The 15,155-nt window shown below is 39.4% G+C and overlaps 1 protein-coding gene across 1 annotated transcript in view; it reads left to right on the top strand.

Moving 5' to 3' along the window:
- The window catches only part of Rab3gap1 (RAB3 GTPase activating protein catalytic subunit 1), a 70,523-nt gene that overhangs the window by 27,952 nt on the left and 27,416 nt on the right, over nucleotides 1-15,155 (top strand). The window contains exons 6-9 of the mRNA XM_032915549.1: nucleotides 2,639-2,758; nucleotides 4,509-4,674; nucleotides 10,125-10,224; nucleotides 15,008-15,089. Coding sequence (XP_032771440.1) covers nucleotides 2,639-2,758; nucleotides 4,509-4,674; nucleotides 10,125-10,224; nucleotides 15,008-15,089 — 468 coding nt within the window. The remainder of the gene's footprint in view (nucleotides 1-2,638; nucleotides 2,759-4,508; nucleotides 4,675-10,124; nucleotides 10,225-15,007; nucleotides 15,090-15,155) is intronic.

Below are 15,155 nucleotides of genomic sequence, written 5' to 3'. Positions count from 1 at the left end.
AGGCATATTTGCCCCTCTGAAGGTCTAGCTCTCCCTCCCACAGGATTTGGGTGCAGGGAGCTGTTTGACCGGGTCCGTTCAGATCTGCTCGAGGTCTGGACCACAGGGCTTCTGCAGCTTGAGCGCCCCTATCTTCCTGTTCCCAGAGGCCCTATACAGTTTCTTCTTGGGCCAGGGATGTGGGCCAAGGTGGGCAGAAGTAGCAGTCTCTCCTTCCTTGTTGTCTCAGAATTACCCATGTCTGGGTGATGAGCTCTCTCTCCCACAGGGTTTGGGAGCAGGGAACTGTTGACTGGGTTCAGCGAGGTTCAGGCGCCAGCAATAAATCTTTTTTAAAAAAGGAGGAGGGAGTGGGTGGGTGGGGGAGCACTGTTGTAGAAGGACAGGGAGGGGAAACCGGGAAAGGGAATAACATTTGAAATGTAAATAAAAATATCTAATAAAGAAAAAAAAGATTTGGATCTGGACATTTAGTGATGGGGTGTGTGTGTGTGTGTGTGTGTGTGTGTGTGTGTGTGTGTGTGTGTGTGTGTGATTCACACAGAAAATAATGCATAGAGTGTAGAAGAAAATAAAAAACCTTTTACTTAGGCACCACCATGGTATTAAATCAAAAGGGTTATTTGGCAACAGGTATCAGTGTCATGAAGGCAGATGTTCTTGTTTTTCTGGAACTTAACTTCCAGGAATGTACTGTACAGATATATTTGTTGAATTTGCCCATTAAGTTATTTCAATACCACCACCCTGAGAGCAGAGCTGGTCAGAAGAGATTGGTCCGTGATAGTTAGGAACAGATGGAACATTTCTGGAAGAACACCAGGAAACTTGTTTTCTTCCAAGGATAATTCATTCATATCCTGGGTTCTTCCAGTTATCTGCTGCTGCCTTTATATGGTGAATCTTGATGTCGTGTGTCAGAGGGTGGAGGTGAGCTGAGGAGTGACAAATGTTGCTCATGCTTCTTTGGGGGAACCTCAAACTCTGTCAGAGTCACAGTAGCATCTAAACAGTAAACAGTGGGTTAGAGTTTAGGGAAAACATTTTTGTTTGGTTTGCTTTTTGTTTTTTATGGAGAGGATTTATTAGAATAGGCTTATAATATAGTCTGTGTCTCAGCAGTTCCGATCTGGTGATCAAGGTAGAGTTTTTATATACTGCATTCCAAGGGATTTCTTGGGAAAGTTTGTTAAAAGCAGGATTTATGACTACACATGCAGAGACTAACTTAAAATAGGCAAGTCATGTGAGTAATGCTGTTCATAAATTATTTTCTTTATTTAAAAATTATTAAAATTAACTTAAGAGTATCGAGGAGATGAGTTGGGCAGAAAGACCACCACGTTGGCCTTAAATTATTACTATATTCTGAAATTTAGGCAGCAGGGGCTGGAGCAGTAGCTCAGCTGTTAAGAGCACTGGCTGTTCTTCCAGAGGACCTGGGTTTGATACCCAGCAACCACAAGTGGCTTAGAACATCAGAAACATCAGTTTCAGGGGATCAGGTACCCTCTTCTGGCCTGTGTTAGCACCAGGTATGCATGTGATGCATGGACATACATGCAGGCAAATCGCTCATACACATGCAGAGACACGAATTTGTGGCTTTAATGACTTGGCAAATAAATGAGAAAATACCACTGTTGTAGATACCATAGCAAGAGGAAGCTATATCCTAATGGTGGTATAACCCATGCCTAATCTGTGTCTTTGAGTAAAGGAATACAAGAAATCTTTAGGATACTTTATGTTGGTATCTCAACATAGTACATACATACACATCAGGGCTGGTAATTGTTTCCCCAACATTCAGGTAGTCTAGCTTATTTTCTACATTGCTGGACATAGTACTGCCAGTAAACTGGAGCTTTATTTGTGGGGTGTGTGAGTGTGTGTGTGTGTGTGTGTGTGTGTGTGTGTGTGTGTGTGTGTGTGTGTCTGTCTGTCTGTCTGTCTGTCTGTCTGTCTGTGTCATGTGTCATGTGTCATGTGTCATGGTGTCCTTGTGGATGTTAGAAGAGAGCTTTGTTGAGTTGGTTTTCTTTATTTTTATGAGGTTCTGTGGATTGGACTTAGGTTGTGAGGCTTGTGTAACAAGAACCTTCTTACTAGCCTTATAAGCTGATTTCTAAGACAAAATTATTATTTAATGTTTACTATAACTTCATATAATTATTATGACTTCATTTCTAGTGAATAGAGGGGATGAAAAAGATGGAAAAAGAAAAGTCGGGGCCTGGGGTTGGCTCCATGGTAGAGCAATTACCTAGCAAGCATGAGATTCTGTTTTTGACTCCTAATCCTCCAGGGAGAAAAAGGAAAAAGAAATTCAGGCTCAGCGAGTAAAACTGCTTGCGACATAATCCTGACAACCTAAATTCAATCCCTGGAACCCACTCACACAAGTTATCCTTTGGCCCTCAACTTACATGTGCTCTGTGGCACAGGCATGACCACACTCACATATACATACTGGATTTTTTTTTAAATAAAGTTTCAAATGTAAATGCATGTAGTTGCCATGTTGGGTGGGAATAGGGGGAAGTAAAATGTCTAATAACATAGATTTGGCTTAAATTTCCTGTAGGGAAACTTTTCAAATAATGGCTGTCTTTTCTGGGGCCATTGTGTCTTGAAGGTATGGCCTGCGTGAGTTTGTGGTGATCGCCCCTGCTGCACACAGTGACGCGGTTCTCAGTGAGTCCAAGTGTAACCTCCTCCTCAGTTCCATCTCTATTGCCCTGGGAAACACCGGCTGGTAGGTACACTTCACACATGTTCAAATGTGTTAAATTCTTGTAGTGTAATTCAGCACGGTTATTAACTGTTACTCTTTTCCTATAATGAAGAATTTAGTACCTACCTTTGTACATTATTGCACTAGAATTTGGTGTGTGAGGATGAAATCAGAGCTGTATGTGGTAGAGCAATCTTTAGTCCTAGTACTCAAGAGGCCTGGGCAAGGGGATCATACATTTAAGGCCGGCCTGGACTGCACATGAAACCTTGTTTCAAAAGAAAAATAAACCAGGAATCCCAAAAGGAGTATAATTAATTAAAAAACCCTTTGGGAGGTCATTCCTAAAGAAAATAAATCCAGTGTTCTTTGTATTTCAAATGAGGGATGAGTTTTGCTACAAAGTCCAATTTAAAAATTTGTAAAGTATTAGACATTATTTTGGGATTAAATTTTCAATGAGTTGTTTTTAATGTATTTTTGTGACCCTCCCCTCTTCTGTTTTGTTTTGTTGTGGTTTGTGTGTGTGTGTTTGTTTACAGAGTGTGTGCTCTCACTCTGTAAGCCTAGGTGATCTGGAACACTGACCAGGCCAGCCTCAAACTCACGTAGATCTGCCTGTCTCTTCTCCCTTCAGTGCTTGGATTAAAGCGTGTGCCACCATGCTCAGCAACTCTCTGTCCTTAGGTATAAGTATTTAAGAACATGAAGTTAGCTTTACCCATTCAGCTACTTTGAGTTGTATTTCCTTTGTGTATCAGATGGATCAGGAGACTCTTACTGTAAATTTACTGGTGGAGAAATTGATGCACTAGAGTGCCCTAAGGAATATTTTGGACTTTTTAAATTTTTGTTATGTTTTGGTAACATAAGCTTAGCTTTCTATTGGTGGAGCCAACTTTCCGGTTATTTCCTCCTATGAAAAAACTGACAAAGCTGTGTTTTCAAAGGAGTATTATAACTTGGGCATGTATTTTATAGCCTCTTCTTGAAATTTACCATATTTGTGTTCTAGAAACACCATAGATGTTATGTTTTATCAGCCATTGTTCCTAAGGGGAAGTGCATAGGTTCTCATGAGGTTTTGGTCAGATTCTTACCAACTCTATACTTTATGAGTTATATGTATGGTAGATGTATTATTGATACACTGAGACTGAGCTCAGCAGCCAACTCAGGAAAGCTTGTAACTTGTGTTGGATTGAGTCATTTTTACACACGTCTGCTGTCTGTAGACAGATTACAGCCTTCTGGCTCTTAGAAACACTGCTTTCAGATCCACTTGACCATCAAAGGACACTCTCTCATGGTGTGGGAGTTGTGACAGGAAGGCACATCATTACCTAGTTTGAGTTCATCTGAAACAATAACTGAGAGACTCGAATCTTTCTTCTCTGCAGAGCTGCACAGAAGTCTGTACTGCTAGTATTGTTTTGTGGGTTACAGATGCACTTTAGTGGGTAGGCTGAAGCAGAAACCTGTGAATAGTGAGAATTAGTTCTACCTTCAAATGGTAAGGAAAGAAAGACTTCCCTGCCGAGCTGGTGAGAGTTTTCTTGCTAAAGTGCAGTAAGCTTCATCAACTTGTTAGGGTGAGGAGAGGAGAACCTAATGGATCTTTGTAGTAAATGAGAGTCTGTGTTTAAACATCTTCTTTCTGTAGAAACGGAAAATTCTGAAATCAAAATAGCAGGGACAGTTTTGAGGTTTAGGGTTATTTCCTGTTTAATGTTGAGCTTGATTTCTGGTCCTTTTTACCCGTATCCTACAGCCAGGTACCGCTGTTTGTCCAGATACATCACAAATGGCGCCGAATGTACATGGGAGAATGCCAAGGTCCTGGCGTCAGAACTGACTTTGAAATGGTTCATCTTCGAAAGGTGCCAAATCAGTACACTCATTTGTCAGGTCTGCTGGACATCTTCAAATCAAAAATCGTGAGTTGTGTTGTCAGTCTTATTTGGAATACAGATAAAAGTAGCAGTCTGGTAATTTGATCATGTAGAAATTTTCTAATATCAATAACGTAATAAATTATAATCAACTTGATTAGCAAATTGAACTCAACTATGTAAATAAAATTATTATTCTATGTATTAGTTAAAGAAAATTAACTGAAGAGTTGGAGAGAGAGCGCAGCAGTTCTTCCAGAGGACCTGGGTTCCATTCCAGCACCCACGTGGGGGCTCTCAGCTTTTTGTAACTGCAGTTCCAGGGGCTCCAGTGTCCTCTTCTGACCTCCGAGGGCACCGGACACACACATGGTGCACAGATATACATGCAGCAAAACCCCATAAACCTAAAATATAAAAAGAATAGAAAAATTAATTGAGAAATAAAAACAACCAATTGATATTAAATGTGTCTTTAGTGTGGCCCACTGAGGAAGACTCATCTGAGTAGTGCTTCTGTCCGGATATTTAACTAAATAAAAATGTAAAAGCAACCGTTTATTTCCAAAGTCGAGCCTTTTAAACAAAGTAATTAGTATGGACTCATGAAAGTAAAGCTGTAGGTGTGTAGATTAAAGAAGATGAATGAGAGATGGCTGCCACGTGCAGTGGATGGTTTTTATGTGATCAGAGTAGAACAGACAAAAAAGATCTGGCTTGGGATTGTTGGGATAGTGTTAACGTGTACGAAGTATTTTAAAATAGTGTTGATGTTAAACTTCTTGTGTTAATCATTACAGCTGCATAGGAAAACATCCTTCTTCTTAAGTCATAAATGAGGTATTTAGAAGTGAACTGCCTTGATGATTACACATTTTAAAGGATTCAGGAAAAAAAATTAATACATGTAGAGGGGAGGGTTCTGTGCCACAGAACTTGGTAAAAGTCATGAGAGTGTAGATTATATTCATTTTCCAACTCTTCTGAAGGTTTTACTGTTTTAAAAAGGAATCTCTCTTTTTTAATAGGCATTTTGTGTTAGGATTAGCACTGGATTAGAAAACATGGGACCAGAGATTTGGCTTAGTAGTGGGAAGGGAGCGAGTGGGCTTGCCTAGCATGCCTGAACTGCTTTGTTCCTTCTCCAGTTCTGGAAGGGAAGAAGGGCAGCCCGGCTCGAGACCTTTCACCCTGAGTGGTTTGAATGAGAATGGCCCCGTGGGCTCCTCCTGTGTTGGATTGCTTGGTCATCCCCAGTTGGTGGGCTGTTTGAGAGGAGTTAGGAGGTGTCTTGGTGGAGGTGTGCCACTGGAGGTGGGCTTTGAGGTTCTAGAAGCCCATGCCAGGCAGTGTCTTCTTCCATTCTCTGCCTGCTGCCTGTAAGCCAGGGTGTAAAGCTCTCAGCCAGGGCTGGGGCTCTAGTGACATGCTGGCCAGCCTGCTGCCGTGGTTCCCTGCCATGAAGTCCACGACTAACTCTCTGGAACTGTAGGCAAGCCCCAGCTCCTTGCTTCCCTTTATAGGTTGCCTTTGTCGTGGTGTCTCTTCCCAGCAGTAGAGCAGTGACTGAGAACATTCCCAGTTTATAAAAAGGGAGCTTGGAAGGAGGGAGGCTGCATGGCCAGCCCAACACAGAAATCCATTTTAAATATCAGGATAGGAATTTCAAAGTTGTCTTCCTTTTATCACTTAGTTTTTCTTAACATAATTTCTCATGACTGTCTCAATTGAAAACAGTCTTGGAAACATTTGATGTCTCTAGAAACTTTCTTTTCCTAAGTATTCTGGGCTCTGAAATCTATACCGTCTAATTCTACATCCAACATCATGGGAGTTTTCTGACACCCAGCTTTGTGTTGACTTTTGTTCATTTCCTTTTTTTCTTTAAATCATCAGAAGTGTTTATTAGTGTTTTGTGAAATTTCTGGTTTGATTCCAGTATTGATTATTCCTTCCTTTTTAGTTTTTCCAAAACAGTTTCTCTGGCTATCCTGGATTTGCTTTGTAGACCTGGCTGGCTTTGAACTCAGAGCTCCGCCTGCCTCTGCCTTCTAAGTGCTGGGATTAAAGGCCTACCTCACCATGCCTGGCTCCTTATCCTTTTATAATGAACAGAACTAGTTCCTTTTTTTTTTTTTTTTTTTTTTAACTAAAACTTTGTTGTAAAAAAAAAAACTTCAAACAATCTTACTCCTTTTAAGGAGTATTAATGAATATTTTCAGATATTTTTGTCTTTCCTCTGTGTATGTAGCTCAACCTTTCCTTTTGGAAACTTCTGTTTTACAGAGTCTGTCTTGATGTGTGAAACCTAACTTAAATTTTGGCCCTCAGTTGTTGTGTTTTTAAATGAAAAGCATTGTTAGTCACCTCCCAGTCTTCCAAAATTTTACAGAGCTCTTGATGGTCAGCTTCTCTCCACGTTCACCTGAGAAAATTGAATTTAAGGCAGTTGAGGATTACTTTTGATACTGTAAAGCGTTCTATATAGTTAAAGCTATCCACATCTTTATAAGATTACCTTATAAGATTATCATCTGTTGGAAGAGTAGCTTTCATTTCATAGAGTGCTAGCTTTTAGGAGAGGATTCTTGTTGCTGGGTCCAGTTTTGCCATTTGCCATCACATAAAGTACACGTTTAAATCTCTTCCACCATACTTCTAAATATTTGAACCTTCTTAGCACTTTCCTTTTCCACTTTAACATTCTTAGTTATTTCATGTTCCTTACAGATCATGGTTTTATAATTTAATCGCTAATTTGGGTATTTGTTTTAGGACTATACTTTTTGCCTATTCTTTTGAGAATAAGAGTTTTATTGTGGGCCCAGAGAGATGTCTCCATGATTAAGAGCATGGTCTGCTCTCAGAGGACCTGGGTTCAATTCCCAGCACCTACATTGTGGCTCACAACCATCTATAACACCAATTCCAGGGGATCTGACACCTCCTTTCTGGCCTTCACAGGTACCAGGCTCTCAGGTGTCACATAGTTGTTCATTTATGAGGAAAGCACCCATACACAGAAAATAAGACAAATGAAAAATTTTGAAATTAAGTTTTATTTTGCAATTTGAATTTTCTAGACATTGTTTGTGTTAGTTTTACAAACTCAAGATTGCTCTCTCTAGAGCACTATAGAACCAGGTCTTCAAGAAGTGGGTGGAGCTTCTTTCTCCATTGGATATTGCTGATATTGGAAGTGTTGTCTATATGATCTTGGAATTTGAGTTTCTTTGCTCAAGCTATGAGGATGACAGGTTTCCCCTCACAGAGTTCTTTTTCAGGCATATAGCTAATGTGCCTGCCAGCTCTGGTTTCTGTGGAAAGGTGTGAGGTGCCCTTGTTGTGCTCAAGACTTTGGCATCTTTATTGTTTATTTTTTTGAACATTAAACCTTACTTATTTTTAATTCACTTGTTTTGTATTGAATTGGATTCAGATCATTAGAATTGGTGGCAAGTGCCTTTACCCATTTAGCCATCTTGCCAGGGCCTTGGTCCTTCACTTAATGTCATCTGTAATCCCTCAGTCTGTCTTCATTTACACTGTCAGATTGTAGCAGTCATGTGCTGTGAGTCCCAGGTAGCCCCTTAAGTTTTCTCAGAATGCCTGTTCTAGGACCTACAAACATATCTGTGCCATGTTTGGTCCTTATTCTTTCAGATATCTCAGTCTACATCTACCTGTACTGCTTTGGGACTGGGGCACTTCCGTCTCATTTCATACTGCTTGGCCAAAAACCAAAATAAAACAAAACAAACAAAAACCCAGAATTGTATTGTTCTTTTCTAGGGCAGAGCAGACTAAGATTTGGATTTGTTTCTCATCACACCTATAGTTAGACTTTGAAATGAATTTTTGTTTATCTGAAATTACCAGTGGCATGTACATGATTCTGTATCTTTGTTACTCAGGGGCAGAGTATTCAAGGGAACAATATTCAACCCATGCTTCAGATGTTCCATGTGACTCCTGAACCTGTTTTAATCTTTTCCTGCTTAATGTGAGAGAAGTTAGGGTCATAGAATTTTTATTATTGCTAGTGAACTTATGCATAATTCTAAGTGTTCTTTTGTTAACTGATTAATATAATCTATTTTGTATGTGTGATCTTGGTTAAATATTAAACCTGATTCTGATTTCCATTTTACTTAAAAGAAAGACACCATTTCCCCAAATGTATACAATTCTGTGTGACATTCAGTGTCTGAAATGGATAGTAAAAAAATGTAGGGTGTAGAGAGATGGTTCAGCAGGTACGATCACTTGCCTGCTCTTGTAAGGACCCAAATTTGGTTCCCAGCATGTGCACAGAGGCTAACACCATCTGTAACTGCAGTTCCAGAGACACTGAGCCCTCTCCTGATCTCCTTAAGTATTATGTGCACATGGCTCACAGATGCACATGCAGGCAACACATACAAACACCCAGCTGTGCTTTATAACAGATTTGAAGATCACTTTACTTAATGGGATATGTTTTTCTTTCCTGGTAGTAGTTTAAGCACTTTATTTTAATGTAATTTGTTCCCTGGCATTGTTTTTAGACCTTTATGTTTATTTCTTTGGTTTTTGACATTCAATCTCACTGAATTGCCCAGGTTGGCCTGGAATGCCCAGGGACTGTGAGAATTCAGCAGCTTAATTTTTTTTAACGTACATAGTTTTTCCATTAGATGAAAGTATTTGTGGAAAAATATGCATAGATTAAAGAGATCTCTTACTCCACAAATACACAAATAATAGTGATACTTCCTGGAGTTTGCTTTTCTAATTTTTAAAACAAAATCTGACATTGCCAGCGCTATTTCTTTCTGTAGTCTCTTCCTCCTTTTTTTTCTTTCCATAAAAAAGTTTATTAGCTTAAAAAAGTTACTCTTCCTTGGGATGCTTCTCTCTCTGCTGCTCCTTCCCTCACTTCTCCTCTCCCTGGTGGTCCCCTTTCCATTGAATGTCATGTGACATGTTGCCCTCCCCCTTTCTAAACCCCTCTTGATCCCCACTCATAGATCCCTGTTCAGCTTCATAGGGTCTTAAAATCTCTCCATCCCCCCTTGCTGATGTTCTCTAGCTTAGGTTGTAGAGGTTGGATTATAGATGTGTCACTGGTGATTGTGGTTTTTTCCTTTCCAAAAACATTATTTGTTTTGAGGCAAATCACTATGCAGCCTTGGCTGGCTTGAAACTTGCTATGTAGACAAGTCAGACCTTGAACTCACAAAGTTCTTTCTGCCTCTTTCTCTCAGAGTGCGAGGATTAAAGGCATTCACCATGATCGCCTAGTATCTTCCTTCTTGGTTTTCTAAATTATACACTACTAGTTCAGTCTTATTTTCTTCTCATGGTTTGACTGTACACACTATTGTTTGAAACTGTAAACTTAAATTCTAGTTTCTCAAGCATAGCATTCCATAACTTTGAAAATGTTGTTGCTGAAGTTTTTAGATCACAGGCTAAAACATTTACATGGTATTGTCTTTGCATGTGTTTCTAGGGCTGTCCTTTAACTCCATTGCCTCCAGTTAGCATCGCTATCCGGTTCACTTATGTGCTTCAGGATTGGCAGCAGTACTTTTGGCCTCAGCAGCCTCCAGGTGAGGACAATTGGAACTATGTTTAACCTATTAAATGTAGATTGAAAAGAAATGTGTTGAGAAATTAAAATTATCAATGGTATTTCATACTAGAAACACCTGTACTCTTTTAAATGTAATTGCTGATTTTGTTGTCTGTGTAATTTTATTCTCCTGAAGAAAAGCTCTCATATCTTCTAGAGATAGCGATATTTCATATTTGACAATCTAACTGTGAAAGCTGATATGATTTATAAAGCAACCCCTGTGATAGAACATTGTGTGCATTAACATATAGTGAATGATTAAAATACCCATGTTTAGAGTGCTAGAGAAGCCACCCTCATAAGCTGAAAACAGTAATGTAGAAACCTTAGAGCAGCAGTTCTGAACCTGTGGGTTGTGACCCCTGTGAGGGATGAATGGGCCTTTCACAGGGTTCACCTAAGACCATCGGAAAACACAGATTTTTGCATTTTGATTCACAACAGTAGCAAAATTACAGTTATGAATTTAGCAACAAAAATAATCTTACTAAAGGGTCACCACAACACAAGGGACTGTGTGGTTGTAGCATTAGGAAGGTTGAGGACCACTGCCTTAGAGTATTGGGAAAAGAAGAAAAATAAATATGTATATAGTCTTAAGGAAGAAAATTGTAGAATATTTAATATGGAATTAGTAAAATGTCATTAATTTCCTGCTTAGTCATTGATAAGTCATTAATTATTAGCCAGTAATGTCCCAGGCTATGCCAAGGACTCAGATGTGAGCAAGGCATCACCTAAGTTCTAGAAAAGCTCATAGAACCTAATTGAGGTTTTTGTTTGTTTAGTTTTTTTCCTGCTTGTTTTGTTGGATATAATTAATTATTCATACGACTTCTTTTAATAACCATTCATTTAATGTTGTGTGTATATGAATGTGCCATGGTGTGCGACATCAGAGGAAATCACAGGACAACTTGTGAGAGTTAGTTCTTTTCTACCGTGTGCGCTCTGGGGATGGAACTTGGGTTGCCAAGCTTGGGGGCAGGCACCTTTACTTGCTAAACTGTCTTACTAGCTCCACAGTATTCTTTTTGTAATCCATTTTGTTTCTGAAATAATGTCCGTACTTCCTTTAAAATACTTGTTTTGGTTTGGTTTTGTCTGTCTTGGAGTTCACTATGTAAACCAGACTGGGCTTGAATTCAGAGATTCTCCTGTCTCTGCCTCTGGAGTGGTGTGAGGGAAGGAATGTGCTACCATGTTTGGCCCTCTGTTTAAAAGTTCTCATTATCATATATGCATTGTCCAAAGTGATGCTTCATAAAGAAACATTCATGTAAGTTATCAAATATACGTATACATATACTGCATGTGGAGAAGACAGTATTTGTCATCTCCCCATTACTGTCTCCATTTGCTCTCTCCTTTAGACGCTTCATCTCTGCAAACATACATAATTCTGCATATATACATACATGATATATATGCGTGCGTTTACCCCTAAACATAAAGAAAACATACAATATTTGTTTTTCTGGGTCAGTCTGATTTTGTTTAACACGGTGATCCACTTTCCTGGAACTGACATAGTTTTTTTTTTTTTTTTTATGACACAAGCAAACTATTGTGTGTGTATGCATGTATGTATACATGCATTTATATGTAAAATAAATCCGTCACATTTTCTTTATCTATTCATCTGTTGGTGGACATCAAGGATGGTTCCATATCTGAGCCGTTGTGAATATGGCCAGTATTTTTGTAGTGTGCTGACTTAGATTCCTAGTACAGTTGGATACGATAATTTATTTTGAATTTTATTTATTTATATTTGTGTATGTGTGCACGGGCATGCAACAAGCAAGTCAGAAGGCGTTGGTGGCTTTTATATTACTTGGGGTTGTGGGGCGGGGGCGGGGGGTGTCTCCTACTAGGACCCTGTGTAAGGCTAGAGTCTGTCTGCATCCTGGCCTGGCCTCAGCCCTTTTCTTTTCATTTTCTTGGCTTCGGTCTTGTAGGTGCAGGGCTTGTTCACGCAAATGGTCTACTAGTACTGGGCGTTGTACCAAGCCACTTCCGGGTGCCTTGTTAGACTTGGTACCTGTGCTGCTTTCACATGACCCACAGCTCTCAAACTTGGATCTGCAGTCAGCTTCAAATTCCCTTTTCCAGTTGTAGTGTCCCTTGCATGGGTGTTCTAGGCTCTTCAGTTACCCTCTTGGGGACCCACTCTGCAGTCCTTACTGTTGAGAGTGAAGGTCCCTCAGGTCCACACCATGCAATCACTCCCCAGGCAGCCCATCTTCATTTTGTCTTCTTTTTGAGACAGGGTCTCTCACTGAACCTGGAACTTAGGACTTGTCTAGACTGGCTGGCCAGCAAACCTTCAGGACTTGCCTGTCTTCACCCTCTAGTTGGGGTTACATTGTGCTTAGCTTTTACAACTGTGTTGGGGACTCCAAACTAATGTCCTTATGTGGGCATGGTAAGCATTGCTTCCTGAGCTCTGCATCATCTCGTCTCCACTCCATTTTTTTAAAAGACACAGTCTTCTGTAAGCCGGATCTAGAAGTGCATTTATATTTCAAATACATTTAATAAGAGAGGAAATATAGACTTGTAAATAACTAAAAGACTTACCCCTTCTTTTTTGAGACAAGATCTTGCTGTGAATTTCTGGCTGGCTAGGTACTAACTTTGTAGCATTGAACTTAAGGCAGCCCTGCCTCGGCCTCCCAAAGGCTGAGATTTAGCTAAAAGCCTTCACACCATGTATCAAGAAACAGCTAGCTTAGAAACATTTTTTAGTGTACTGCTTCCAAAGAAAACCAAAATAATATTTTTCATGCTTTATTTTGTTCCAGCGCTGTGGTTGTAAGGTTAGAATAGTTGCTGGGTTAGGGGTAATACTGAAGTTACTACTGTGTAAGTCAGCTTTGGTAGTCATGTGTACCACTACTGTCTTGATACTGTTGAGCAGCTTAGAGCTCTAATGTGCAGTAGAAGAACTACATCTAAACAACGGCAAAGTGGACATAAGACATATGCCTTTGGTTTCCAGACAGCAGTGCCACTGCATGGTTTTAATCTGCTCCTGATAAGTTTTCGTTCTTCTCCTTTCCCAAGGCTACTCTGTTAATTAGTTCTAAACCTTTGCCAAGATAGACCCTTGGTGTGTGTCCCAGTGACAGAGTATGTACTTAGCATATGTGATTTAATCCTAATTACCTAGTTCCAAGGTGGTGAGGTCACTAATGATCTTAAGAGGTTCAAGGGCCAGACTCCTACATTGTAATTCTGATTGCTAATAAGGTGTTTGATGATGTTCTGTTGCCAGATTCTTTAAAATGTAGATAAAAATGTTAACATTCCTTAGTAGGCTGGAGTCTGAATAGACTCAGCATTTTCTCTTATAAGAGGGAAGAGCCAACAGGCATTATGAGCCAAACACTATGCTTGGCATTTCATATCTTCTCTTTGATTTTTCTTATACAAAAAAGATATTTTTTTTGTATTTTATGGGTATGGATAATTTATATCTGCATACCAGAAGACAGAATCAGCCAGTCGTGAGCTGCCATGTGGGTGTTGGGATGAGCTTGGGACTTTTGGAAGAGCAGTGAGTGCTATTAACCACTGAGCCATCTCTCCAGCCCTGCTTAATTCTGTTTAATTTTTGTGATATATGAATGTTGTTGCATTTCTCAGAAAATGTAAGACTTAGGAAGGCTGATGTTACATGGTTACCCAGTTAATCAAGTTTGCCTTCATGTATCAGTCAAACTCCAGTTTCCTAGTTTTCCTCATCCCAGTGTGTTACTCATCAACTTTTAATTAAAACTTTTGTACTATTATTTTGCTAATTATTTTTAATGTGTCAGTTTATGAGAATGCATGTAAAGTTCGAAGCTCTTAAAGGGACGTATTTTGTAGTATAAAAACTAATCGCATTATCTTTATTTTTGTAAGCATTCTTTAAGTTAGAAAAATGGAATGAATTGACTGAAGAATTATTGAGTGATTTAGTCATATTTAATGACTATTTTTAGTAATTTAGGGCATAGGTGTCAAGTGTTGATTTAAACAAATCTTGGTGATGTTTGTTAATAATAGACTTTAAATTTGTGAATTTCTAGTATAATATTAACAGATACCTCCATATATATTATGTCAGAGAGATAAATCCTTTTAATGTCCTAGAAGTATTAGTTTCTCAAGAAGGATGGAAGTAAGGGTTCAGTGACACTTTCTCTGCTTCCCCCATGGAGAGATCACTCACATTGGAAAAGAGGTTCTTTCCTGAATTTCAATATCTCATCTACGGTCCACAGAGAATTTTACTAATAATGGCAAATCTGGTGATTTGTTAATCAGAAATTTTTGACAACAAAACTGATGAGTGTAAGTTGGTGATTAAATTTCTTAGAACTTAGATAATTGTTTCTTTTAGATTTTATTGATCATACTCTTCGAAAAAGGGGAAAAGTATAGGACTATTACTCTCTTGAGTAGTAGTTGAGAAATATTTCCCAAGAGTAAAATTTAGAATGGGTGGCTCAACTTGAAGCAGTGGATGGTCAGCAGAGGCTCTGCACTGAAGTGCTCTCATTCTCAGAAGCCTGGCCTTCTGCATGCACTAGTTCCCGCTTAACCTGCTGTCTGCACTGTCACAGCACCTCAGAGCGGTCACCTTCTGAAAGGCTTCTGAACTGGCTGGGATCTCACTGTACGCTTCCAGCTAGCTTGGGATTCACTGTGCAGTGCTTATTTCTACTTTTTATGTCAAATAAAGGAATTCGTTTTCCCTTATTTAGATATAGATGCCCTCGTGGGAGGAGAAGTTGGGGGCCTGGAGTTCGGCAAGTTGCCGTTTGGTGCCTGTGAAGATCCTATCAGGTGAGAATTTCAGCCTGTCACTTGAATTACAGGATTTTTTTTTTTTTTTTAGGTTTATGTTGAAGT

This window comes from Rattus rattus, chromosome 10, assembly GCF_011064425.1.
Source record: "Rattus rattus isolate New Zealand chromosome 10, Rrattus_CSIRO_v1, whole genome shotgun sequence".
NCBI classification, from domain to species: domain Eukaryota; kingdom Metazoa; phylum Chordata; class Mammalia; order Rodentia; family Muridae; genus Rattus; species Rattus rattus.
The sequence above is the reverse complement of the archived record's forward strand: the minus strand, read 5'-3'. Positions and strand labels throughout refer to the sequence as shown.